The sequence below is a fragment of the Glandiceps talaboti genome, chromosome 11 (assembly GCF_964340395.1).
Source record: "Glandiceps talaboti chromosome 11, keGlaTala1.1, whole genome shotgun sequence".
Taxonomy (NCBI): Eukaryota; Metazoa; Hemichordata; class Enteropneusta; family Spengelidae; genus Glandiceps; species Glandiceps talaboti.
Genome location: NC_135559.1, coordinates 3,125,001 through 3,151,852, shown reverse-complemented (window position 1 = coordinate 3,151,852; position 26,852 = coordinate 3,125,001). Strand labels below are relative to the sequence as shown.

At 36.6% G+C, this 26,852-nt stretch overlaps 2 protein-coding genes across 4 annotated transcripts in view; one reads left to right on the top strand and one right to left on the bottom strand.

The window, feature by feature from the left end:
- The window catches only part of LOC144442188 (mediator of RNA polymerase II transcription subunit 12-like protein), a 43,355-nt gene extending 24,987 nt beyond the window's left edge, over positions 1–18,368 (top strand). The window contains exons 24-38 of one of the 3 annotated variants that reach the window (XM_078131460.1): positions 125–232; positions 970–1,178; positions 1,566–1,736; positions 2,355–2,487; positions 3,423–3,488; positions 6,872–6,981; positions 7,320–7,452; positions 8,862–9,023; positions 9,492–9,869; positions 10,623–10,749; positions 11,377–11,483; positions 13,529–13,570; positions 14,302–14,508; positions 15,003–15,238; positions 15,903–18,368. In XM_078131460.1, coding sequence (XP_077987586.1) covers positions 125–232; positions 970–1,178; positions 1,566–1,736; positions 2,355–2,487; positions 3,423–3,488; positions 6,872–6,981; positions 7,320–7,452; positions 8,862–9,023; positions 9,492–9,869; positions 10,623–10,749; positions 11,377–11,483; positions 13,529–13,570; positions 14,302–14,508; positions 15,003–15,238; positions 15,903–16,197 — 2,484 coding nt within the window. In that variant the 3' untranslated portion in view covers positions 16,198–18,368. Of the gene's footprint in view, positions 1–124; positions 233–969; positions 1,179–1,565; positions 1,737–2,354; positions 2,488–3,422; positions 3,489–6,871; positions 6,982–7,319; positions 7,453–8,840; positions 9,024–9,491; positions 9,870–10,622; positions 10,750–11,376; positions 11,484–13,528; positions 13,571–14,301; positions 14,509–15,002; positions 15,239–15,902 lie in introns of all 3 variants that reach the window. The other 2 variants (XM_078131459.1, XM_078131461.1) reach the window with 2 other exon arrangements.
- A 5,372-nt stretch (positions 18,369–23,740) lies between these two features.
- LOC144442662 (pancreatic lipase-related protein 2-like) overlaps positions 23,741–26,852 on the bottom strand; it is an 8,045-nt gene continuing 4,933 nt past the window's right edge. Inside the window, exons 4-6 of the mRNA XM_078132040.1 lie at positions 25,240–25,379; positions 24,848–24,914; positions 23,741–23,946 (exon numbers count right to left, since the gene is read on the bottom strand). Coding sequence (XP_077988166.1) covers positions 23,741–23,946; positions 24,848–24,914; positions 25,240–25,379 — 413 coding nt within the window. The remainder of the gene's footprint in view (positions 23,947–24,847; positions 24,915–25,239; positions 25,380–26,852) is intronic.

The window sequence follows — 26,852 nt, the reverse complement described above, 5'->3', positions numbered from 1 at the left end:
CTGATAAGATGAGATGAGATGAGATGAGATGAGATGAGATGAGATGAGATGAGATGAGATGAGATGAAATGAGATGAGAAATGATACTTTCCTAATAAATGAATATCCCACCTTTGTGTTACAGGCCCAGCATTTACTTCAGCTAATTTGTTACCCTAATGGTATACCTACTGCCAATGAAGGCAATGTGTCTGATAGTGAACAAAAACAAACCATAGGAAGAATCCTACGTGTAAGTATTACAATTCAGTAAATGACCAAAAATAGACGTAACTATGTAAACATTTTGTCATTCTACAAAAGGGTATGTTCTGTCTCACCTATGCTATCACAGTCAACACCATGTTCTCCTTCAGTTCACTAGTGTCCAAGTACCATATAACAGTTAAGAAGTTTGTAGATAAATTCATAGTGTGCCAAGATTGTAAGATTAACTGGGATAATGTGGAAAGTACTTGACAAGGAGCAATGTTGGTTTCAACATGGTGTAAAGGAAGTTGTCTGTATTTACAAGTAAAAACTTGGATTCTAACTGGGATGGGGTTGTTTTTCAATTTTCACACATCTGGGATGCTATTCATTTGTCATGTTACTCCAGTGCTGAGTCATGTGACCAACCCAGGACATCAGACTGATGTACAAGTCCACAGGTGTGGACGAAAGCTTTAGTTTTGCTTTCACTAAATATCAACTGTTTGTCGTCTCTCAAAAGTTTACATGTCTTTGGTGAAATAGTAACCCACAGAGTAGTCTGTAAGGTATGCCATGACAGGGTGTATGCCATGACACATGATCAGTTAACCCCTTTCATAGATAGAGCAGGGTGATATGGAAGGAGTGATATGATGTATTTTAATATATCAATAAATACAGGACACTTGTATTGCATTGTCATATGCAAATTGGAATGGAAATTTGTAAGCTGCATCTTGCACGTTCATGAAGTGTGGTATTACTTGTTACTTTCAGACTCTGGATCAGTGGACATTGAGAGTGTCATGTCTGGAGTTACAGCTAATGTTTAAACAATGTCCAGCTTCTGAAATGAATACATTATTAGACAACATAGCTAAAGCTACTATTGAAGTATTCCAACAACAAACTGAAGAAAATGTTAGGATTGGAATCATGAATGGTACAGCTGGAGGTAAAAGAAAACTGACTACCCAACAATTAAGGTAAGGCTTACTGAACATTGCTTCTGGAAAAGGGATGTGTCAATCAATCAATCAATCAGTCAATCAATCAATCAATCAATCAATCAAGCAAGCAAGCAAGCAAGCAACTGCTATTGACTGCTGTCACAAGAGCTGAATGATGAAATATGGCAGGTCATAAGTGTTAGCGGGAATTATTTCTGCAGAAAAAGCTTTTGTGCGTATTCAACTAAAATAATCTGGCATTGAAAAACATACGCCTTTTGTGATGACAATACATAATCAACCAAACAAGTTTTAAACTATCAGCTGTCTGAAAGGGCAGTACAGACAATATAAGGCTGTGTCAGAAAGTGCAATGCATTTTATATTTAGTGTTGATTTTGATCGTAACTTGTACTTTTACAGAGTTGAACAAGAACGAGGTAGTGTATGGCTGGTGGCACCATTGATATCCAAGTTACCAAGTGCAGTACAGGGTAGAGTCTTAAAAGCAGCCGGCAATGTTCTAGAAAGTGGACATAGTTGTTTCTCATCTTCTAAAGGCTACAAGGACAAGGACAAAAATGCACAGAAAAGGTAAGACAATGTGTACACACACAAAGCCTGATATCTAGCCCCCCCCCCCTTTCCAGATACTACACATGAAGTAGGGGAAGGGGCTATTACAATTGGCTGTGTCTGTGCCTCTGTCCATCCATTCCTTTATCTGCCTGTCTGTTCTTGTTATATCATATCTGATTTTATTCAAACCAAGCACAAATGTGATATACTATAGTGGCTGTATTCATACCACTTTGTTTCATGATATTATCAAGTTTGACCAAATAACTGTCATGTTTTCATTAAAAAATCACTAATTATGCCACATCTCAAAAGCTTTAATATGTAGAGGCTATAATCAAGTACCTATCCCATAGAGCATCTTTTATGGCTTGACCTTTGACCCTCAGGGTCAGTTTTGAAAATCACGCCATTTCTTGTGTATCATAGCAGACACTATGCGTGCAACATATTGTAAGCTTTCAAAAACGCATTTGAATTTGAATTCAAACATGGAATGATATGTTTCACTGTTGACACGTACGTCATTCAATATTAAAACAGTTTTTAGACTTGATTGTGCACACCATTCATGTTATTGGTGAGTACTTGAAAGGATGTCATTAATAATTGTATATTTCTTTTTTGTTTTAGTATGTCACTACTCAGTCATCAACCATTTCTATCATTGGTACTGACTTGTTTGAAAGGACAGGATGAACAGAGAGAAGGGTTACTGACATCGCTACAAACACAGCTGACTCAGTTCCTACAATCACCAAAAGATGTAAGTAGTGACTCTGTGACAAATGTTTGTTGACAGAGACAGACAAACAGACATGCAGACAGACAAAGACACAGACAAACAGACATGCAGACAGACAGAGAGACAGGCAGACAGAGATACAGGTAGACAGAGACAGAGACACGGGTACACAGACATGTAGACAGAGACACAGGTGGACAGACAAACAGACACATGCAGACAGACAAAGACACAGACAGACATGCAGACAAAGACACAGGTAGACAGACAAACAGACATGCAGAGAGACAGAGACAGGCAGACAGAGATACAGGTAAACAGAGACACGGGTACACAGACATGTAGACAGAGACACGGGTGGACAGACAAACAGACACATGCAGACAGACAGACATGTAGACAGACATGGGTGGACAGACAAACAGACATGCAGACAGACAGAGAGACAGGCAGAGAGACATGTTGACAGAGACACAGGTAGACAGACAAACATATGTAGACAGACACGGGTAGACAGACAGACAGACAGACAGACATGTAGACAGACAGACAGACAGACAGACAGACATACATGTAGACAGACAGACAGACAGACAGGTAGACTTAGGAATGATCACACACTGTCGCACAAGGTCAATAAGTGAACTTCATTCATATAGGACCAAACCCCCTTCTCTCCTCCTAAACAAATGTTCACAAGTGTAACATTGACATGTTTATATATGAAGTAAACCACACCACTACGATCAATGCAATGTACAAACATGATGGCAAACACTTTAAAATACTGGAAATCCAGTCAATTTTAATCTACTTATCAACATCTCAGTGGTAAATACAGAACCTGTTATCATTGAAGGTGTGAAAGATTTCGAAGTTTGGTTAGAAGTGCAAAAATGAAGTTACCATATAGCATTTATGACTGATTTGTTTTTTTTCTTTGATTTGATGTACAGGACCGATGGGAAGACCCAAAGAGTCGTAAAATGATGCATGAAGCCCTTCAGCTTAGACTTAGTTTGGTAAGATATTACTTTGTATGTGAGTTCACAAGTCACACATCATAGTACACACCAGACTTAGTTTGGTAAGATATTACTTTGTATGAGAGTTCACAAGTCACACATCATAGTACACACCAGACTTAGTTTGGTAAGATATTACTTTGTATGTGAGTTCACAAGTCACACATCATAGTACACACCAGACTTAGTTTGGTAAGATATTACTTTGTATGTGAGTTCACAAGTCACACATCATAGTATACACCAGACTTAGTTTGGTAAGATATTACTTTGTATGTGAGTTCACAAGTCATACATCATAGTACACACCAGACTTAGTTTGGTAAGATATTACTTTGTATGTGAGTTCACAAGTCACACATCATAGTACACACCAGACTTAGTTTGGTAAGATATTACTTTGTATTTGACTTCACAAGTCACACATCATTGTACACACCAGACTTAGTTTGGTAAGATATTACTTTGTATGCGAGTTCACAAGTCACACATCATAGTACACACCAGACTTAGTTTGGTAAGATATTACTTTGTATGTGAGTTCACAAGTCACACATCATAGTATACACCAGACTTAGTTTGGTAAGATATTACTTTGTATGTGAGTTCACAAGTCACACATCATAGTACACACCAGACTTAGTTTGGTAAGATATTACTTTGTATGTGAGTTCACAAGTCACACATCATAGTACACACCAGACTTAGTTTGGTAAGATATTACTTTGTATGTGAGTTCACAAGTCACACATCATAGTACACACCAGACTTAGTTTGGTAAGATATTACTTTGTATGTGAGTTCACAAGTCACACATCATAGTACACACCAGACTTAGTTTGGTAAGATATTACTTTGTGTGTGAGTTCACAAGTCACACATCATAGTACACACCAGACTTAGTTTGGTAAGATATTACTTTGTATGTGAGTTCACAAGTCATACATCATTGTACACACCAGACTTAGTTTGGTAAGATAGTACTTTGTATGTGAGTTCACAAGTCACACATCATAGTACACACCAGACTTAGTTTGGTAAGATAGTACTTTGTATGTGAGTTCACAAGTCACACATCATAGTACACACCAGACTTAGTTTGGTAAGATATTACTTTGTATGTGAGTTCACAAGTCACACATCATTGTACACACCAGACTTAGTTTGGTAAGATATTACTTTGTATGTGAGTTCACAAGTCACACATCATAGTACACACCAGACTTAGTTTGGTAAGATATAACTTTGTATGTGAGTTCACAAGTGATGCATCATAGTACACACCAGACTTAGTTTGGTAAGATATTACTTTGTATGTGAGTTCACAAGTCATACATCATAGTACACACCAGACTTAGTTTGGTAAGATATTACTTTGTATGTGAGTTCACAAGTCACACATCATAGTACACACCAGACTTAGTTTGGTAAGATATTACTTTGTATGTGAGTTCACAAGTCACACATCATAGTACACACCAGACTTAGTTTGGTAAGATAGTACTTTGTATGAGAGTTCACATGTCATACATCATAGTACACACCAGACTTAGTTTGGTAAGATAGTACTTTGTATGTGAGTTCACAAGTCACACATCATTGTACACACCAGACTTAGTTTGGTAAGATATTACTTTGTATGTGACTTCACAAGTCACACATCATAGTACACACCAGACTTAGTTTGGTAAGATAGTACTTTGTATGTGAGTTCACAAGTCACACATCATAGTACACACCAGACTTAGTTTGGTAAGATATTACTTTGTATGTGAGTTCACAAGTCATACATCATAGTACACACCAGACTTAGTTTGGTAAGATATAACTTTGTATGTGAGTTCACAAGTCACACATCATAGTATACACCAGACTTAGTTTGGTAAGATATTACTTTGTATGTGAGTTCACAAGTCACACATCATAGTATACACCAGACTTAGTTTGGTAAGATATTACTTTGTATGTGAGTTCACAAGTCACACATCATAGTATACACCAGACTTAGTTTGGTAAGATATTACTTTGTATGTGAGTTCACAAGTCACACATCATAGTATACACCAGACTTAGTTTGGTAAGATATTACTTTGTATGTGAGTTCACAAGTCACACATCATAGTATACACCAGACTTAGTTTGGTAAGATATTACTTTGTATGTGAGTTCACAAGTCATACATCATAGTACACACCAGACTTAGTTTGGTAAGATATTACTTTGTATGTGAGTTCACAAGTCACACATCATAGTACACACCAGACTTAGTTTGGTAAGATATTACTTTGTATGTGAGTTCACAAGTCACACATCATAGTACACACCAGACTTAGTTTGGTAAGATATTACTTTGTATGTGAGTTCACAAGTGATACATCATAGTACACACCAGACTTAGTTTGGTAAGATATTACTTTGTATGTGAGTTCACAAGTCACACATCATAGTACACACCAGACTTAGTTTGGTAAGATATTACTTTGTATGCGAGTTCACAAGTCACACATCATAGTACACACCAGACTTAGTTTGGTAAGATATTACTTTGTATGTGAGTTCACAAGTCATACATCATAGTACACACCAGACTTAGTTTGGTAAGATATTACTTTGTATGTGAGTTCACAAGTCACACATCATAGTACACACCAGACTTAGTTTGGTAAGATATTACTTTGTATTTGACTTCACAAGTCACACATCATTGTACACACCAGACTTAGTTTGGTAAGATATTACTTTGTATGTGAGTTCACATGTCATACATCATAGTACACACCAGACTTAGTTTGGTAAGATATTACTTTGTATGTGAGTTCACAAGTCACACATCATAGTACACACCAGACTTAGTTTGGTAAGATATTACTTTGCATGTGAGTTCACAAGTCACACATCATAGTACACACCAGACTTAGTTTGGTAAGATATTACTTTGTATGTGAGTTCACAAGTCACACATCATAGTACACACCAGACTTAGTTTGGTAAGATATTACTTTGTATGTGAGTTCACAAGTCACACATCATAGTACACACCAGACTTAGTTAAACTCTCTCCACTTTCCGTAAGAAAGATTAGAGAGTTCTAAGCCAAGTTTATTGTTTTTTAAAATTCAAGTGAATGGTTTTACAAATCCAATAGTTGGTATACCAAAGCATTCATATATGATGAAATAGAAACAACTATGTGGGATATAAATAACATTTATAATACTAAGTGTATACCAACAAACATATTGCAGAAAGAATCAAACAGAATAGTTTGGCCAAACTTTTCTTTGTAAATTTGTTGAGATAACCTCTTCATCAATATCTCTGTGTTATTGTTCTTTGGATTGTATTTTTAGTAAATTTGTTGATGGAATTGTTTTTGACAGGTTGGTAGTATGTTTGATACCATACTGAGAAGTAATCAATGGACAACTGAATTTGCATTGTTACTACTTCAGTTGATAACTACGGGTACTGTTGATATCCATACAAGTGGGTATGTATACATTGTTACTACTTCAGTTGATAACTACAGGAAAAATGAAGATGCCTTCGTTGGTGTTTCCTTCATGAGATATGACACACACACACACAAACACACACACACACACACACACACACACACACACACACGTTACCACATTGATTTTTAGCAGGAAAGTAAACAATAGAATCGATTATAATTATCAAGTCGAGCTACTCGTAGTGACAAAGCCCCTTAGGTCACTTGTATTTTCCTTGGCTGAATGAAGAAAAATATTTGGGAATAATATTGAACTAGCCAAGCAATGGATTAATTTAAAATTATTCTGTCTTTTTTTGTGTATGTGCCAGTGAATTGTTTACTACAGTATTAGACATGTTGTCTGTGTTATTAAATGGTACAATGGCAAGTGATATGGCTGCTGGTCAGTGTCCTGGTGAAGAAAACAAAAGACAACATCAGAATCTCATCAAAAAATTAAAGGCAAGTATGGAGTTCACCGTATTACTTCTTTGATTTCACATCAAGAATGTGCCTCAGAAATAAACCCTCTTAATCATATACTTGTTACTTTATTTAAGAAAACTTCAATTTATTTTCACTAAAGTCAATATTATAAAAACAATCTCATTTTGGCTCTGAATTTTGTAAATCTTTTTTAACAGAAACAATCCTTGCACAAAAATGAATCATTGGAAAATTGAATCACTTTCAATCATAAATTCTGAATAATCATAAAACAGATTTAAAAATCAATACAATTACAAAAGTGATATGGCCATAAATACACTGTATACCAACAAAATGAAGTAGAACCAAATTGTGAAAAATTGTCTTTCTGTTGAGAAAATGTTTGTGTGCCAAAATACATACACTTCCAGGGGTGAACAAATCCACTGGTCCTGGGTCCGAGACTCGTGAATTTTGGGGGAGGACCACACAAATTTTACCTTGTCTGGTCTGTTGGACCAGTACTTTACTGTTAATAACTGTGTTAAAAAGTCGTCTGAATATACAGATTCATAGCTAAATTTAATTTTTCACATTAGCGGGACCTGGGACCACTAATTCTTTCAGCAGGACCACTGAATTTTTTAAGGCACTGATCTGGGGACCCACCAGTTCACAAAATGATTTGTTAACCCCTGACTTCTAGTAATTTGACAGGGTTGGAATGCATCAAATATCATTGACAATGAGGAAATTGTATTATTCATGTACCATGTGTTAAAATGTTAGAACTGCACTAGTTGTAACTGGAATGATGTTTTTAACTCGTTTTGTTAGGTACAATAATTTACTTGTAATATCTGTACACCCAGAGTAGTATTACATCACCTGTGGGTAAACATAGTTTTTGTAGCTGTATCCATGATAAATCAATTCATATTTTCGTCCACTTCCAAAAATCAACACCCTCAAGGGTGATCACAATTTTAACCTGTTTCTGTACAACTAATGGATAATATCGACCACTGATTAACACATACAATGTCTAATTCTTGGTATTTTAACAATTTTCAGTGAATATGTTGTGGTTGTCTGATCAAAAAATGGTACTCCAGTTACACTGACCAGTACAGTTTTTACACGGTGGCAGATTCAAAACCAGGCCTTAACTCAAGATTTAAACTTACCACTACACTACCTTCTGATAACATTGACCACTAATTCACAGATACAATTTTTTATATAAATAATTGACCAATTTTTAGTGAATATAGCTTTGTTTTTTTTGATGAAAAAAAATCCCAGTTGCAGCTAGTGCAGGTTTAAAAATAGAATTGTCATATTGTATGTCGTATTGTAACTTATTTGAAATACTATGATGAACATGTCTTAATAATTCCAAATTGTAAAATTATTTACAGTCGATATATTCAATCCTACAGAAAGAGTTAGGTGACAAACACTCTGATGGTATTGATAAGGTTCGTCAATTGTTACCCTTACCTAAACAAAGTTGTGAAGCTATCACTTGTGAGCCAATGGGAAGTCTTATTGATACCAAGGGAAACAAGATAGCAGGTTTTGACTCTATTGATAAAAAACAAGTAAGTTTATCTATCTTTTTAGTTCCCAACAGGCACTGCCCAACTATATTATATTGAGTTCCATCTGTGTCCATCCATCTATTTACGTTTACATTTATTTATTTTCTATAGCGCCCTTTCTATTTTAAAACAAATATTCAAAAGCGCTGAACAGTTACAGTTAAAAATTAAAGGAAAAAAATGTATCCATGTGTATGTTCACTCACATATCTGCATGAACTGATTTTAACTGTACCATACCATGATTGTACCCCAATCAACCCAGCTGTACAATTGGGTACCTGGTAGGATAGAGGTTGCAATGTGAATGCCTTAATCCAAGCTCGTATATATGGCTGCAATGGATTGTATGTTCCCCAGAAAGTTGAGGAAGTACATAGAGCTGTTGTGCTGTTATGAGCTTTTAGCAAAGTTGGGCAGTACTTTATGAAAACTACCATTGTTCTATAATTTTATATATTTGTGTAGGGTTTACAAGTGTCTTCAAAACAGAAAGTCATACCATGGGACATGCTAGAAGGTCACAAAAATCCTGCACCACTGTCTTGGGCATGGTTTGGTGCACAAAAACTTGAACGCAAACCACTGAAGTATGAAGAACAGCATCGTTTGTTACTTTATCATACACATGTAAAACGTAAGGCTAGTAGCTACTTCCTGGAACCACCACCAATACCACCAGATGAGGAAGAACCACCTCCAGCTGCCAGTCAGGAAGCAGAGAAGACTACCAATGATACCGTCAATAATCAAACTGAAACCAAACCAGCTGCTGAACCAAAAAAGAAACGACAGCGCCCAAAAAGAAAACCAGCTGCTTCGTCATACCAGAAAGCTTCTTCTGACGTAGGTCACTGTGTTAAAAATATTCAAGTTAATTTGACAGCTATGCAATACTATTTTGTACTCAGCTCGTTTGTCATCAGATGCCAGGTTTGGGTATCATGATAAACTGAAAAGAAATCAAATATATTTTAGGGGAGTCTCCTTTGTTGCTCTTTTTGTGCCATTGCGAGTAATATCACAGAATTGAGATGTTAAAAGTGTGCAATGGACCATTTTGGGGTAATGATGTACAAACATTGTAATTCAGTTATTCCTCTTTGAAGATTTATGAGTCATATTTGAACACTTGTGTTGTGTCGTGTCATGTTGTGTTGTTGTGTTGTGTTGTGTCGTGTCGTGTCGTGTTGTGTTGTGTTGTGTTGTGTTGTGTTGTGTTGTGCTTTGCTGTGCTGTGCTGTGCTGTGCTGTGCTGTGCTGTGTTGTGTTGTGCTGTGTCGGGTCATGCTGTGTTGTGTTGTGCTGTGTCGGGTCGTGCTGTGTTGTGTTGTGTTGTGTTGTGTGTGCTGTGTTGTGTCGTGTCGTGTTGTGTTGTACTGTGCTGTGTCGGGTTGTGCTGTGTTGTGTTGTACTTCATTTCCACCACTGTATGAATAATAAAACGTACACTTACAGACTCTATATGTATCATAGTTCTAACAGACCTAATGAGACAGTCACACTGTGCCCCACCTCAATTGTTAATTCAGTTTAGATAGATTTATATAGTTATAACTTTTCAAAGCTAATGTAGAATCTTTCTTTGTTTTATATTAGCAATACGCATTCGGCCGTGGACCCATGGCCTTCCCACAAGACCAACCCAACTTTGGTATGCCACAGCCACAAAACTACATGGTACCACAACAGGCATCATATTACTCACAGCAACATATGCCACCTGGTAAGTATAACAACCAATCATTTATGCATCTTGTTATCACATGATAAAGAACTAATACCACCTGATTGTCACATGATCTGACTAGGACATAAGCAAATGAAATACCACAAAGTTTTCATTTTGGATGGCTAGTAGGTAAAACATATTCAAATTAAAAGAGTAATTCATGGGGTTCCCACTGGTATAGAAATGTATAAAAGTTTTATACCAGATATCCCCAAACCTTTGTTACAGGAGTTCAAAATCTTATCAAACACTACCTTACATGCAAGTATGGAAATCTGTATCTGTATCTGTATCTGTATCTGTATCTGTATCTGTATCTGTATCTGTATCTGTATCTGTATCTGTATCTGTATCTGTATCTGTATCTGTATCTGTATCTGTGTCTGTATCATAGACGTACAAGCACCAATACTGGTTGTTGTGTACGTAGTCAAGGGTCATGTGTGGGGTAATACAATACAACACCATGAAAGTATCACCAGATACCCCCCTCCCCACCCCCGTTATTCTTCCATTTAAACTTTAGCAAAAAGACCATCTTAACTGTTGTTCTGATGCTGTACCTCTTATTGATTCTGTGCATAATTGCCACATGTTTTAATATTTATTATTGACTTTTAGGTGGCCGCTTAGATCGTAGTGGATCAACACCAGCAGCTAAAAGAGCCTTGAATAGATATCTTAGAGGAAGAAATGATACTAATCAGGTACCTGCACAAATGACACAAGTAAGTATCATATCGTATGTTATGTTAACATTTATTAAGGTATCCTACATGGATTTATCAAATTATACAATACATGAATAAAACTTACAAAAAAAGAGCCACATCCAGCCCTCTGGCTTTATGATAGGACACAAACAATATCAAATTAAATAAATAAATAAATAAAATAAATAAATAGCAAATACGTCTCAGTTGTAGATAAAGATTTTCCTATGGTTAAAGGCTTCATGTAAAAAGTTTCCAGTATGAATGGGAAATTTTATCATTAAATGTTATAGTTTATCGTATATGTTTATATGACTAAAGTTTGGCGTTAAAGTTATTATTTTATCAAGTAATTATTACGATGCATTACACAGGCATACTATTGGTATTATTATTGGTATTTGCTCTGTAGTGCACTACTGAAAAAAGTATTGAATACCTGTATGCAAATGAGCATGAGTGTTTCAAATCACATGACCAAATATACTTTTTACAGAATTTGCTGGTTTTGATAAATGCATGTAATAATAACAGAATGCCAAGAAATGTTAGTGCCAGTATGAGTATGAAAAGTGTTTGCCCCGGGAGTCAACCCATGTTTAGGAATTTTTTCATCAAAAAGTGACCCATTTGGGCTGCACATACCCATATACCTTTCTATGGGAGAACACCCCCTTCTGGGAGAACACCCCCATGACTATGGTGCAGTATAAATGTCTTAATAACTAGAGAGGTGTAATGGGGAAATGGGTGTTTAGGGTGTGTAGATGAATCATACAACAGCGGCATTTGAGGTTTTGGTTTATTTAGATAGACACAGACTAAAACTATTGAATGGATATTGGTTTTATTAGACCACAGAAGGGTAGCATTTCTGATGACTTCAACAATCTTGCAGTTTACATTTTTGAGACTTCCAGTGTTTACTTATAGACCCTGCTTTGTGTAGAGTCTATGTACAAAGCACCACTATCACTCACTTGTGTAATCTGTCATATCATACAACAATACTAGCTTTAGTTTGTGTTTATTTTTAGTAAGCCAAAAAAAGAACTGTTTCTGGTCAGGACAGTTTGTCTAAAATGGTGCAATGATGCAATTTTTTTTTACTTCTCAACATTCCTGTCACTCAGTCTACCAATCATTGCAGTTACTGTTCTTTTTATTCATTATTCAGTACTTTAGAGCAAGTGTGTATGTGGGGCAGATGTCATTTGCTTGTTCATGATTTGCTCTGCAGTTGTCTTCACTGAAGTAGGGAGGGTTATTTTTGTGTTTCCTCACGGATCTACATGGGCTTGAAAAACACACACACAAAAAGACCAACATATTTAACTTAGTGATGTGCGTGCTGACCAGAAAAAATTCTCTTTTTTTGCCTTAGTAAGCCAAAACCATAATTGCCACTGTGGTAACATCCCACTAAGCATTTTTGAAATGACATGAACTATCATGCATGCCTGTGTAGAAAAGTTAGGATTCAGTCTTCAGAGAATATCCCAGAGATTCCTAACCTGAATGTAATTTAAACATCAACTAGTGCATGTCATCTAGCCGCTAGATTGCAGGGTGGGTGATTTTATGCAGGTGCAAGCCTTTCCTTATGTAGTTTTTTTTAAAGATACATGGACAAGTCTGATTGTGGGCTAAAGAGTACTAGAGTGTCCTGGTATATTTTTACCAAATCAGTGTTTGAGTAAATCATGATGGAAAATAGGTGAAATCCGCTAGCGTTCCTTTATAGCCCAAATGAGTTATCACTCCAAACATTAGGGGACAGAGGCTATACATTTTACCATATTTCACTCCTTGTTATCAAGGTGCACCTTAGCCAAAACACAACCAATGAGTACTGATCTTTGAACTTTGAACTTTGACATCGATGTGACTGAATGAAGAAGAAAAATTCTCAATTTCAAAATAGCTTTAAGAAGTGATGTTTGAAAGATTCAGATGTAGTCCTGCATTGTAGCTGGCCATGTTGTGGTTACTTTTTTCACTTTTGCAAGTTCTAGGTCCATATAAAACACTAATGTAAAAATACTAAAATGTTTCTATAGCAACCAGAGCAGGGATTTTCATTTGGAAATCCAATGCTAAAGGTAAAGAATTTCACGATACTCTGTGTCTAAATGTATGTGTAGATGTTTTCAACTACAAGATTCAAAATTGTGTACTGCATGGTTAGTTCTAGAAACTGCATGTTTAACTTGTTTAAGTTGTTGTCTAGTCGACCATGTGGTACTTGCATGCGATATGAGTGAATGCTCTTTTGTTTTGTAATCCACCAACCTCCATCTTTGATTTCCCAGAATCCTGTGTGATGTCAAAGGTCAATGATTTAATTACAAAATCCTCCATATGGTCCTACAGAGACAAAATTGATTAAAATGTATTGATTTAACATGGTGTTTCTAACCTTGATATTGCAAAGGATTGTTGGGAACACGTATCAACATGTTACAAAGCCAGTCATACAGGAAGTAACTGGAAAGAAAACAAACAAAATGGTGTTATCTTGATAATTATGTATTTTGAGAGTCTATACCAGTTACTTTATAGCTTTATGGTCTACCCATCCCAAGATGCATTGCGTGTCTCATTATACATGCAGAGAGTTGTGCATGTGCTACTAAGGGGGGTGGTTGTCACCCTAGATTTTACTAATTAAAACGGTTTCTTACCATATAGCATTTTAGCCTGTGTTTTACCGTGGTTCCATAGAATCACTCAGAGTCAAAGAAGTCAATATGTCTTTCCCGCATTTGATGAAAATGTTAGTTCAATTGTGATAATAAAGATTGCACCTTAATATTTTTTTTCACCTTGACAGTATCATTTGATTGAGAAGCAAAGACAGCAGAGAATGATGCACCAGCAACAACAACAGCAACAGCAGCAGCAACAACAACAACAACAACAACAACAACAGATCCGTCAAAGCATGCAAAGTAGAGCGGGTGAAAATCCAGCCATGTTTCCACAGTACAAACAACAAGATCAACCAATCTCACATATACCTCAACCACAACCTTCCAGTGTAAGTATGTCTACAAAGTACAAGACTATAAAGATAAGATCAAACTTTACTACAACTTTTGATGTACAGTCAAACCTGGAAATTTTCACTGAAGACAAAAACGTAAAAAATATGTAGTGACTAAAATACCTTCTTACATACATGAACACAATGTACCAGCCTGGTAATTAGTAAAAATAAGTAGTGACTAAATTACCTTCTTGTACATGAACACAATGTACCAGCCTGGTAATTAGTAAAAATAAGTAGTGACTAAATTACCTTCTTGTACATGAACACAATGTACCAGTCTGGTAATTTGTACAAATTAGTCTTAGAGAACTAGCTGAAGACTTTAAAATCGCTGAATTATCTAGTAGCGAAAATATCTAGGGTCACAGTATGTTATTCCATTTTTAGCTGTGAATTGATGTCTCGTCAAGAAATTCAAATACATGTGCATGTATTATAGACTTCCACTTATTTCACTTTTGTTTCATTTCTGTGTTCCATAGGTATCACCTAACTATCCCAACTATAGTTCCCAGCCCTTACAACAGCCCATCCCACCAGAACCTGTACCCCCATCCAGTGGAATGTTATCACCCACATATCGCTCAGGTTATGGTACACCGTCTCAACCTACTCCCAACATCTTACAACAAATGGGGAGACCAAGTCAGGGCCATTACATAACACAGCAACCTCAACCACAACAGTCTCAACGACAAATACCTGCCACCGCAGCAAGGTGAGTTTGTACAACTTGACAGAGGGGAGGAGGGGGGAGGGGTTGTCAGCCACACCTGTCTACTGTAGACGAGATACTGTTAAAGGGGGAAAGTCTAATGAAGTTTATTCTGAGAAGACATAGATTATAAAGGCATTATTTTATTCATTCAAGCTCAACCAGTCAAGTATTTACTACCCCTCAAATCAATTCCTTATCTTCCGTGTCCCTTTAAAGGGGGTCGCCACTCAAGGAAATAAAGGCATTTTCATGAACTATGGGGAGTGGAGAGTCATGTCGTGGTTTTACATCATATACATGACATGTGACCTCTAAGAGCCTATTACCTTCAGTGAAACCCCATGAATATTCATGTTCAACCATTGTATGAACATATCTGCTGACTACCATGAGGCAACTTGGCTCACAGCAGAAATCCCCAAATCAGGACAACTTCAACTTGATGTTTCTCTGAAATTGTACATAATGTAGGTGATGTACAGCCATGACTTGACTCTCCAGAACCCAAAGTTTATGAAAATGTCTTTACTTCTTGGAGTGGTTTTCCCCTTTATATTACCATGATATGGTATATGGACCAGTAGAGTTTGAGAAAGTTATCAGCCATTCCAGCCACTTGTCCATGATTCAATTAGAATGTTTTCAACTTTATCCTTTCTTACAGACTTCAGCGTCAAATCCAACAAAGAGCAGGCTTACCAAGAAGTGCAAGTCTGCCATCACAAGGACAGTCATACATACAGCAGGCACAACAACTAAGTCAACAAGACAGACAAACATATTTAAGACAGCAACAATTACTTGCCCAGCAGCAGCAACAACAGATGCAGACAGCACAGCAACAACAGACTGCTGAACTAGTGAGGCAACTCCAGCGGCAAATGTCAGGGGGTGTCCCACCTCAACAACATAATCCATATCAACAGCCTCCACCGCCACCACCACCAAATCAGTTTTAAAGTAACATCCATGTGGATGTTTGAACAAACCAGTGCTAGAAGCGTTATTTTAGTATACAACTTGAAATTCCCTTAGACTGAACACGAATTGAACGCATTATGAATTGAGTTACGCCCCTGTGTTTATAACTTTGAATTCAACTGAAAGGAAATTTACAAGTTTCAGGAGTGACACCCCCAGTGTATGACATGATTTCAAGTCAACAGAGTTTTGTAGTGACAACCCATTGTAATCTGAAATTTAGATATGAACAAATTACATGTTGTGGACTAAAACTTCCCAGTCACTGGCCCTTGAGTTATTCCCTTTAGGTGTTGCACTAATGAAATGATAGTTGATACAAAAAAGGAACTAAGAAATAAAACTAGATAGTCTTACATGTAATAAAACTCATCTCTGCTGTACAAGTTTCTATTCATTCTGACTAAGTTTAACCTTGTTTACGGGACACCATCAGGTTAGCAAAAATTATCATGAAAATATAACTGATTGTACCAAACCAAAAATAATTGCAATTAAGTGAATGCCGAAATGTCCTTGAGTGTTACAAAAGAAGTATTGACTTAAAACGAAATAGCATCTGGCTCAACAAAAAATCTTACTGATTGATATTGGTACCTTGTTTTTTCTCTCAGCAGGTCATTGTTACAAATCATATAGCTTGTAACAATGTATACTTTCTCAGGCTTGTCAATGGATTAAAATGTAACAAGAGTTCTTTCAATTGTTGTTGCCAGATGATAAGATGTAGCAATGTGTCTAAAGATTTTCAGTGAGATGTTTGTTGAGCCAGACAACGAAAAGTAGCAGTCTTAATGAAGATTTTGCCAGATTTTGTTTCTATTTAACTGGCTGCCATTGTATTACCCAAACGAAGTACACTATTTCTGTATTCACCAATCATTTCTTGTCAGAGAGTTTCTTTCCTTGTCATTCATTATTCAACCTCTTGTCACATTTTAACATATGTTCATTGGTGCTGTCTTAAAGAAAATCAAACTCCAAGGTGCTTTAATGCTGTAACTTGATAACATAGCTCAATAACATTATTATAATGTCATATGTTAATCCGTAGTTATTCCCACAATTTGTTGAGGAAAGAACATTCAAGTCTTTGTGATTCTTTTTTTTTTAACTGAGCACAGAGGTAACAATGACTCCCAGCTTGATTAACATTTGATAGTACTGTTAGAATAATAAACTTATTTATTTACCTGACTTGACATATAATTTGATTGTCTTCTGTATAGAACTTTCTCAGATTTGAACATATGTTAGTCACCAGTATGTCACATATATTGCTTTGTTGATTGAAGATAAATGTTGGCTAAATTAAATTTATAACTGGTGACATAGACAGACACTGCTGTGATGTAGAACTACGGAACTGGTGACATAGACAGACTGCTGTGATGTAGAACTACGGAACTGGTGACATAGACAGACACTGCTGTGATGTAGAACTACAGAACTGGTGACATAGACAGACACCGCTGTGATGTAGAACTACGGAACTGGTGACATAGACAGACACCGCTGTGATGTAGAACTACGGAACTGGTGACATAGACAGACACCGCTGTGATGTAGAACTACAGAACTGGTGACATAGACAGACACTGCTGTAATGTAGAACTACAGAACTGGTGACATAGACAGACACTGCTGTGATGTAGAACTACGGAACTGGTGACATAGACAGACACCACTGTGATGTAGAACTACAGAACTGGTGACATAGACAGACACCACTGTGATGTAGAACTACAGAACTGGTGACATAGACAGACACCGCTGTATTGTAGAACTACAGAACTGATGACATAGACAGACACCGCTGTGATGTAGAACTACGGAACTGGTGACATAGACAGACACCGCTGTGATGTAGAACTACAGAACTGGTGACATAGACAGACACCGCTGTGATGTAGAACTACGGAACTGGTGACATAGACAGACACCGCTGTGATGTAGAACTACAGAACTGATGACATAGACAGACACCGCTGTGATGTAGAACTACGGAACTGGTGACATAGACAGACACCGCTGTGATGTAGAACTACGGAACTGGTGACATAGACAGACAGCTGTAATGTAGAACTACGGAACTGGTGACATAGACAGACACCGCTGTGATGTAGAACTACGGAACTGGTGACATAGACAGACACCGCTGTGATGTAGAACTACAGAACTGGTGACATAGACAGACACCGCTGTGATGTAGAACTACGGAACTGGTGACATAGACAGACACCGCTGTGATGTAGAACTACGGAACTGGTGACATAGACAGACACCGCTGTGATGTAGAACTACGGAACTGGTGACATAGACAGACACCACTGTGATGTAGAACTACGGAACTGGTGACATAGACAGACACCGCTGTGATGTAGAACTACGGAACTGGTGACATAGACAGACACCGCTGTGATGTAGAACTACAGAACTGATGACATAGACAGACACCGCTGTGATGTAGAACTACGGAACTGGTGACATAGACAGACACCGCTGTGATGTAGAACTACAGAACTGATGACATAGACAGACACCGCTGTGATGTAGAACTACGGAACTGGTGACATAGACAGACACCGCTGTGATGTAGAACTACGGAACTGGTGACATAGACAGACACCGCTGTGATGTAGAACTACAGAACTGATGACATAGACAGACACCGCTGTGATGTAGAACTACGGAACTGGTGACATAGACAGACACCGCTGTGATGTAGAACTACAGAACTGATGACATAGACAGACACCGCTGTGATGTAGAACTACGGAACTGGTGACATAGACAGACAGCTGTAATGTAGAACTACAGAATTGGGGCATGTTTGATTTGCACAATAATAATCATGATTAATCGATCACAATCATGATTGGTAATCACAGTAATCATGCCCCGAACCATGATTGACGTGATTACAAGATGACGGACAATGTAATCATAGGGGGATCACCGTGACTGACAGCAAGTTAGATATGACGAAAAACATGATGTAAATAATTTGTGTTCAGTCAGATTTATAATTTATCATTGTAATCATCTTGATGATGTAAAATCATTTAATTTATCGGTAATGTGTGAAACTTTAAAAAAAGTTTACATGTAAATAATCATGATCGTGATTGAGCATTTTGTTTACAACCTCGTTTCCAGAAATGACGTCAAATTAATTGTGATTGGGCAAATCGAACGCACCCCTGATGACATAGCACCTTCTGCTGTGATGTAATACAATAGAACTGATGACTTACATGTGCATTGTCATGATGTAGACCTACAGAACTGATGACAAAACACATTCTGCTGTGATGTAATACAGCAGAACTGATGACAGAAATGTATGTACATGTATAAGACTATTAACTAGGCTGTGTTTTCAGTTTGAATGCTTCCACTTGTTTTGTGTAATACTTTCTCTGATTGCAGTATGGGACATCTTTCTGACATGTCAGTGTTGCAAAGGGTATGATATTACTCTGGAAATTAAGCCTTTCATGAAGATAGACACAAACTAAAACTATTGTTGCAACATCTTGATACAACAGTGATAAGCTATTGAATGGACATTGGTTTAATTATAGTCTAAGTAGGGAGGCATTGCAGAGTTTTATTGACAGACTTCCATTAACTTGCAGTGTACTGTTTTAGTACTTCCAATATTTACACTATCTTGATCACAGGGTGATTAGAATTGCACAACAGTGGAACCGCTAGTTTGCACCCATCTTAATAAACTGAAGACTCAATTACCAGAGTCGTAACCTACATTTCTCACTGCAAGTTTGTTGCTTGAATTGATGAAACATGAAATTTGTTTGTCCAGCCCCTTTATTTGCAAGATGTTTTGAAACCTACCATAAAAAAAGGATTCTTTGTGCTATTGTTTGTTCTAGTACAGTTGCAGTTATAATGTTTGCATTTTCAAATTGCAACAGTTTTATGTTTACCTTGATTTGAGTTGCCATATATATTCTTGAAACCAAAGGGCAGAGTTGTTTCTCTTTCACTCTAGAATGGCTGCCAAACTGCATAGTAATATTTTTGGAATTGTAATACATAGTCTGTTTTCTTTGTAATGAACCCCTGTAATTTTGGAGTGGACTTGCTTCAAGTTTTCTTTCCAGTGTATGAACATTCCCAAAGATATGTTATATTTTGGTTTTCATGAAAACCACTCCCTCAGGTGTATTCTAGACTTGTTTTTTTTGACACAGAGTAGTATGGCCTTACATTCACTGAGTTTGTACAAGATTGAGGTGAGAATCAGATAATTTTATTTGTTTTTGACCAAATGTGGCTCAACATATTGTAATCTACTACCAAACTAGCGATGAGTATAGCGTTTCAATTTCGATGACATGATGTTTGTGTATGTCTCGCGCAAGTTTTTTTAAATTACAAATTACATAAATTACAGACGTTGATAACATGCAAGCATACAGAATAATATTTTATCTCACTGTGAACACAAATCAACATCACTGTCAGATGAAACAAGGAAGATACAAACAAAAAACTTAAGTGTTCACAATGTAATATTTTATGTGCATGTGTGCTATCAGCATCTGTATTTTGCATATGTAATTCATAATAAAAAATTCTTTCCATAGACTGCCCAGTCACCTGTTCGCACTGTCAACGAAACATTCAAATATGTACAGCTAGTAAAGTCCATATGAGACAAGTTCTATAATGGTTGTATTATGCTGTAATAATTCTTTGTGGGCTACTTCACAAAATAAAACAGCTGTAGTTCTTCACTTGTTCCATACACCTATCCTCATTTACTGGTCTTGCTAAAACTCAATTTGTTTATAAGTACTTGAGTATTGTAAACAATGAAGCCAAGGGACTCGTGAAAGAAAATGAAGCAGTGGTTGTAATTTTGCTCATAATTAGTCAGTAATATTGGTCACACACTGCTAAGTAAAACAGCAATTGCAAAAGATGAAATGTTTTTCTAGATGATTAAAGGGACATGGTCTGAAACTTGCAATTATTTTTTTTTGCCATTTTTGATTCCAAATAAAAGGTTACTTATATTTTAGCATTCACTGTCACTTGGCTAAAAACCAGTGTAGTCACTGGCAAAACTTGCAATTATTTTTTTTTACCATTTTTGATTCCAAATAAAAGGTTACTTATATTTTAGCATTCACTGTCACTTAGCTAAAAACCAGTGCAGTCACTGGCAAAACTCCTACCATATTAACTGCTGTGATACTGTATTCTCATACTGAATGAATAAAATGACATCATTTTATTTATTAGATTACGGTATCACAGCAGTTTATTCATTCACTATCACTAGTCTAAAAACCAGCAGCCACTGGTGAAAGTACTACCGGTAAAATATAAGTTACCTTTTATTTGGAAAAAAAATGTTGAAAAATTTGCTGACCATGTACCTTTAAGCACTAGCTAAAATAGCCAATGTTTACAACTACTAATGTTTCCTCTCTTCATAGTTTAAAGTGGCCATATGGATGAGAATTTGGTATTTATTTTGGATTTTTATTTGATAAAACAGCTTCACCATGTTTTTCTACTTGCCAAAATAATGTGAAATAACATATACCAAGTCCATGTTCATAAATCAATATATTGCAAAAAGATGCACAAAGTGTAAAAAGTTTGTTATTGTACATACAATAACAAACATTTTACACATTGTTTAATGTTTTGCCGTTTATCAAGATGTGAACATGGACTTGGTATATGTTATTTCACATTATTTTTTCAAGTAGAAAAACATAGTGAAGCTGTTTTATCAAATAAAAATCCAAAATAAATACCAAATTCTCATCCATATGGCCACTTTAATAAGAAAGTATCTTGAAATTGGATTTCAACAAGAAGTCATAGTAATGGTTATGATGTACATGTATATCCTGCTTGTTATACCTAATATAAATTGTACCAACATTTTTAATTTGATGTATTCAGAATAAATACAACAAAAGTGCAACAAAAAGTTCTGTTGTCTATTTTTAGCACAATTGAACTAGTTCTGTAGTGCTATATGCTTTGGAAAGTGTCCGTCTGTCTGGTGTGCACCTTTGCTGTGTTTGTCTGCCTGACAATTAGTCCATGAGCCAGATAGGGTGATTGTACCAAAAAGTGATACCAAACGATATTTTCAACAGTGAGGTATAATGCTATTCTAATATCAAAAATGCTTGGTGGACATTCCAAATGAGTAGCTTTTGGAAATTATGCAACTTTTTAATATTATGCATAAATACAGCACAATGATTAAAATTCGAACTCTATATTCTAGGTCCTTGGCTCTACCACTAATACTTAGGTAGTTTTTAGTCCCCACCGGACGAAGTCAGACGGGGACTTATGGATTGGGTTCCGTCTGTCTGTCCATCCCTCTGTCCGTCCCTCCGTCCGTCCATCCATCCGTCCGCAGCTGTTTCTTGGAGATGCCTGGACCAATTTTTTTCAAACTTAGTACAGGGGCAACATGCTATGGCATACATATGTTTTATGATACGATCCAATATGGCCAACCAAGCAGCCATTTTGTTTGCGAATTTTCCCTGTCCAAAGCCATAACTCATACATGCTTCTCATTCAAAGTTGGTATTAGGACAGTGTTCTATGACATACATGTGCATGTTCATTGTTGTTGTGATACTATCCAATATGGCCGCCTAGCAGCCATTTTGTTTGTGAATTTTCCATGTTCAAAGCCATAACTCAGACATGCTTGAACAGATCTCATTCAAAGTTGGTATTAGCACAGAGTTCTATGACATACATGTGCATATTCATTTTCTTCGTGATACAATCGGATATGGCTGCCTGGCAGCCATTTTGTTGGCACAGTTTTCATGTCCAAAGCCATAACTTACATGCTTGAACAGGTTCCCCCCCCCCCCCCCCCGTACCCGACCCATCCTGTATTGTTGAATGGTTTATTCCATGACATCATCTTGAAGAGTAGGCATGTCCCATGTCCAACGAGCAGACACAACATATCTAAGTCTGTTTGATTTAGGGTCACAAGTGTTGTTGTGTGATCAGAGTAGTGATATCAAGAAAATGACAACATAAACTGCCAGTTCCTTAAAACCCAATCATAGCGGGGATATGTCATTCTCAATGACTTGTTTATTATGTGTTATGTAACTTTAAATGAAGATTACTACTAGAGAGCTACCAAACACAGATGTCCATCAAGCATTTTTGAAATCTAGAGAAAAATTGGTTTTAGAAAAGTAATGTTTCATTTGGTACCTCATTTTGGTACGAATTGGCTAAAAATCAGGGTCTGGCTCATGGACTAATATTGCAATCTGCTGTCATTCAACTGACTTGATGGAATCAACAATAATTATGATCAGTACAACACAAGAAAGAGGACACAAACACAACTACTTTTGTTTCCTTCAAGTTTATTCAAATCATTGAAACTGAATGAAAAGTCTGAAACTATTCAGAATATTGCATTCAGTAAAGGTAAATTTGATGTAACTTATTCATATGCGAGACGTTTGTATCTGACTATCCCTGACAAAAAGGAGAGCTTGACCTGGTTGTCGTGTAGAAGGTACCAGAGGGCACCTTGTTGGCAGGGTATCCCATGTAATTGCACCCTGATCCACAGGAAGAGCACACATCCTCCTTATCACAGGGGTAAGATGTGAATAAGCAACTACTGCGGATAGACTCATGATAATACTCATGAGAACGGCCATGATCACAGACCTCTGAAATGAAATCAAGAGAATTAGATAAGTTGAAAAAAACCTGAAAATCACTCGTAAAAATGTTTGCAGACAGATTTAGCATAGGTATGTGCTACCCAAATTCCGAGAAATCTACCCATTAATGTAGTTTGTTATTTCAACTAAACCGAGACACATGACTATGGTATCAACCTTTGAGGTGTTATACAGTCAATTCATACTGAACAGCCAAATGGTGGTGCATATTGCCAAGGTAACAACAGGGATCGATAAGCAAGTGACTAGACATTCAATATATGTATGCACATATACCAAGCAACAAGACCCTGCCTGTGATTGATTAACATAGACATGATGTCAATGACTGTTAGGGGGTTCTCACTTAACCATGGCCAGATGAGTCAACTCTAGTCTTACCCAACATAAAACCCCAAATATGAACAGTTAATATTGACTCTGAGTAGGGTTAAATTCAGGTACAAGGGAGTCGACTTATCTTTTGTGTCTGACACAAAATTCCATTTGATTAATACAAGTAGTTTCCTAGGTAAGGAAGGTTCCAGGGTTAAATTTCAGGGTCACTGCAAAATGATTGGAACAAATGAAGGCTATACTAATATTGGATGACATTGGTATGTGAACTTTGTCAGGTACAAAAATTCAGTGTGCGTATAGTCCGAAATCCAGCTTAGTAGTTTTACTACTTTGTGTCACCTCAGAGTGATACTAACACTTGTGGTCTGAACATAGTATGTGTGGGTGGCTTTGTTTGAATTTGAAATTTCATCTCAGGACCTCACTGAGCTAGATGTGAGAAAAGATTCATAGCCACGGATAGCATCTAGATTATCTCAATACTGGAGGGGATATTTGATGAAATGAACTAAGCAATGGTCTATACCAGAGGATGATCAATTCTTACCGCTTCCTGGTCCAGTACAGCCTGGTTGATCCCTGCCACCATTGGGATAGAAGTCAACATGTCCAACCTTATGAATAACATGGAAGAAGCATGGAAAGAGGGGAAATAATAATTGGGAAAGGAGAAATTAGCATAAGAGTAAACACAGTCATTGGTAGATACAGACTATAGAAAGAGTATAGTTACAATATAGAGCTAATATGATATCTGGAACTGCCAAATAATTTAGTCACACACAGGATATAATTTGTTAATTGCTTTGCTAACACATGACCTATATGAGGCCTAGGCTTAATTTGTTGTTACATAATCAACATTAATACCATGCAATTTGTAAAGTCAACTCCCAGTTTAGAAATTAAAAAACTTCATGGAAAATAAGGATTTCTTACCTCTTGCCAGATTCCAAAGCCAAGATCAGGGGCCAGTGGATCGCCATCTGTGTGTATGGCATCTACATTGTTAGCATCACTTGGGTCAAGACGGTTCTCTGTTGACTCACCCTCAAATCCGGGACCAGCAGGATCCAAACCTGCATGAAAGGTATATACATTCATCTTTATACACTATTGATATCTATTACAAGCAATTCACTTATTTCAGTTAATAGTAACATTAGTTTATATGGATCTGTGAGTTTTTCAGTCACATGTTTACCTATTAAGTGAAGGTAATGTTATGCTTGTGTGTGTGTGTGTGTGTGTGTGTGTGTGTGTGTGTGTGTGTGTGTGTGTGTGTGTGTGTGTGTGAATGTGTCTCGGTCTGTCTGTCTGTTGTCTCTGTCTGTTAGCATGATATCTCAAAAACTACTCTATCAATTCTACCAAAACTTGCCAAACATCTATCATCCATATGGTAATGACAAAAACTGAGTAGAGTTTGGTAAATATCCAATATTAATTAGTCATTTGCATAATTTATGGTTTTTAGTAATTAGGCTTTATCTTATGAATGCAAGCTTCAATTTGATATAATTTGGTGCATATATTGGTCATAATAATGTGCACATCCTATTAAGTTTGTTGCCATAGCTTTTAGTTTTGATGAATCGAGTCATTTCCATAGATTATTCATCTTCGGCAATAAGAAAGCTGTATCTAAAGAATGCAAGCTTCAACTTTCAAAATAATTTGCTGTATTCATTGATGGTAACAAAATGCACATTTATTATAGTTTTTGATAATAATAAGTCATTTGCATAATTATTGACTTTTGATAATTACATGTACTCTAAAGCTTGTTGATGTACATTCATCAACCACAACATAGCACACGTGTTTGATGTAGTTTTTTATCTAGTTTTTAATTACGATTTGTAATTTTCATAAATAATTAGGCAATATCTTTAGAATGCAAGCTTTAAATTTCAGATAATTTAGTACATGCATTGATGGTAAAGAAGTGCATGTGGCCTTAAAAGCTTGTTGATGTAGTTTATAATCTTAATGGTTCATTTGCATAATTAATGATTTTTAGATAATTAGGCAATATGATCACTATGCAAGCTCCACAATTCATAGTTTAGATAAATTAATTTCCAATTAAGATATATATCATGTATGACAGCTATAGCTCAGAATTTGCATTCCAACAATGTGAGTAGGAACGAAATCTATGGTTTTAACCTTACATGGGGATATACAAGCCAAACAGTGCATCTGCAATTCCAGAGAAGGGAAGTGATGTAATTGGGAACTTGCAAACTCGCCATTTTGAATGTTGCATCATGGGGAATGAGATAATAAATACTAATAAATTAGTATTGTAAACAATAATACTGTTACATTGTTTGCAACCACGAATGATCAATTCATAGTTTACCCTGACTATTGTGGGAGTTTTTTTTATCGGTAGCTCCAGATTAGGTATTACGATAACCACAGATAATCCCATAGTCCTTTGCGTCTGAGCATGCTCAGTCTGGATTGCAAGTTCCCTATTTGTAACAAAAATTGTAATTCTGCTGAATCAGCTTTGTTTTTGTACCCATATGTCATGTTATACT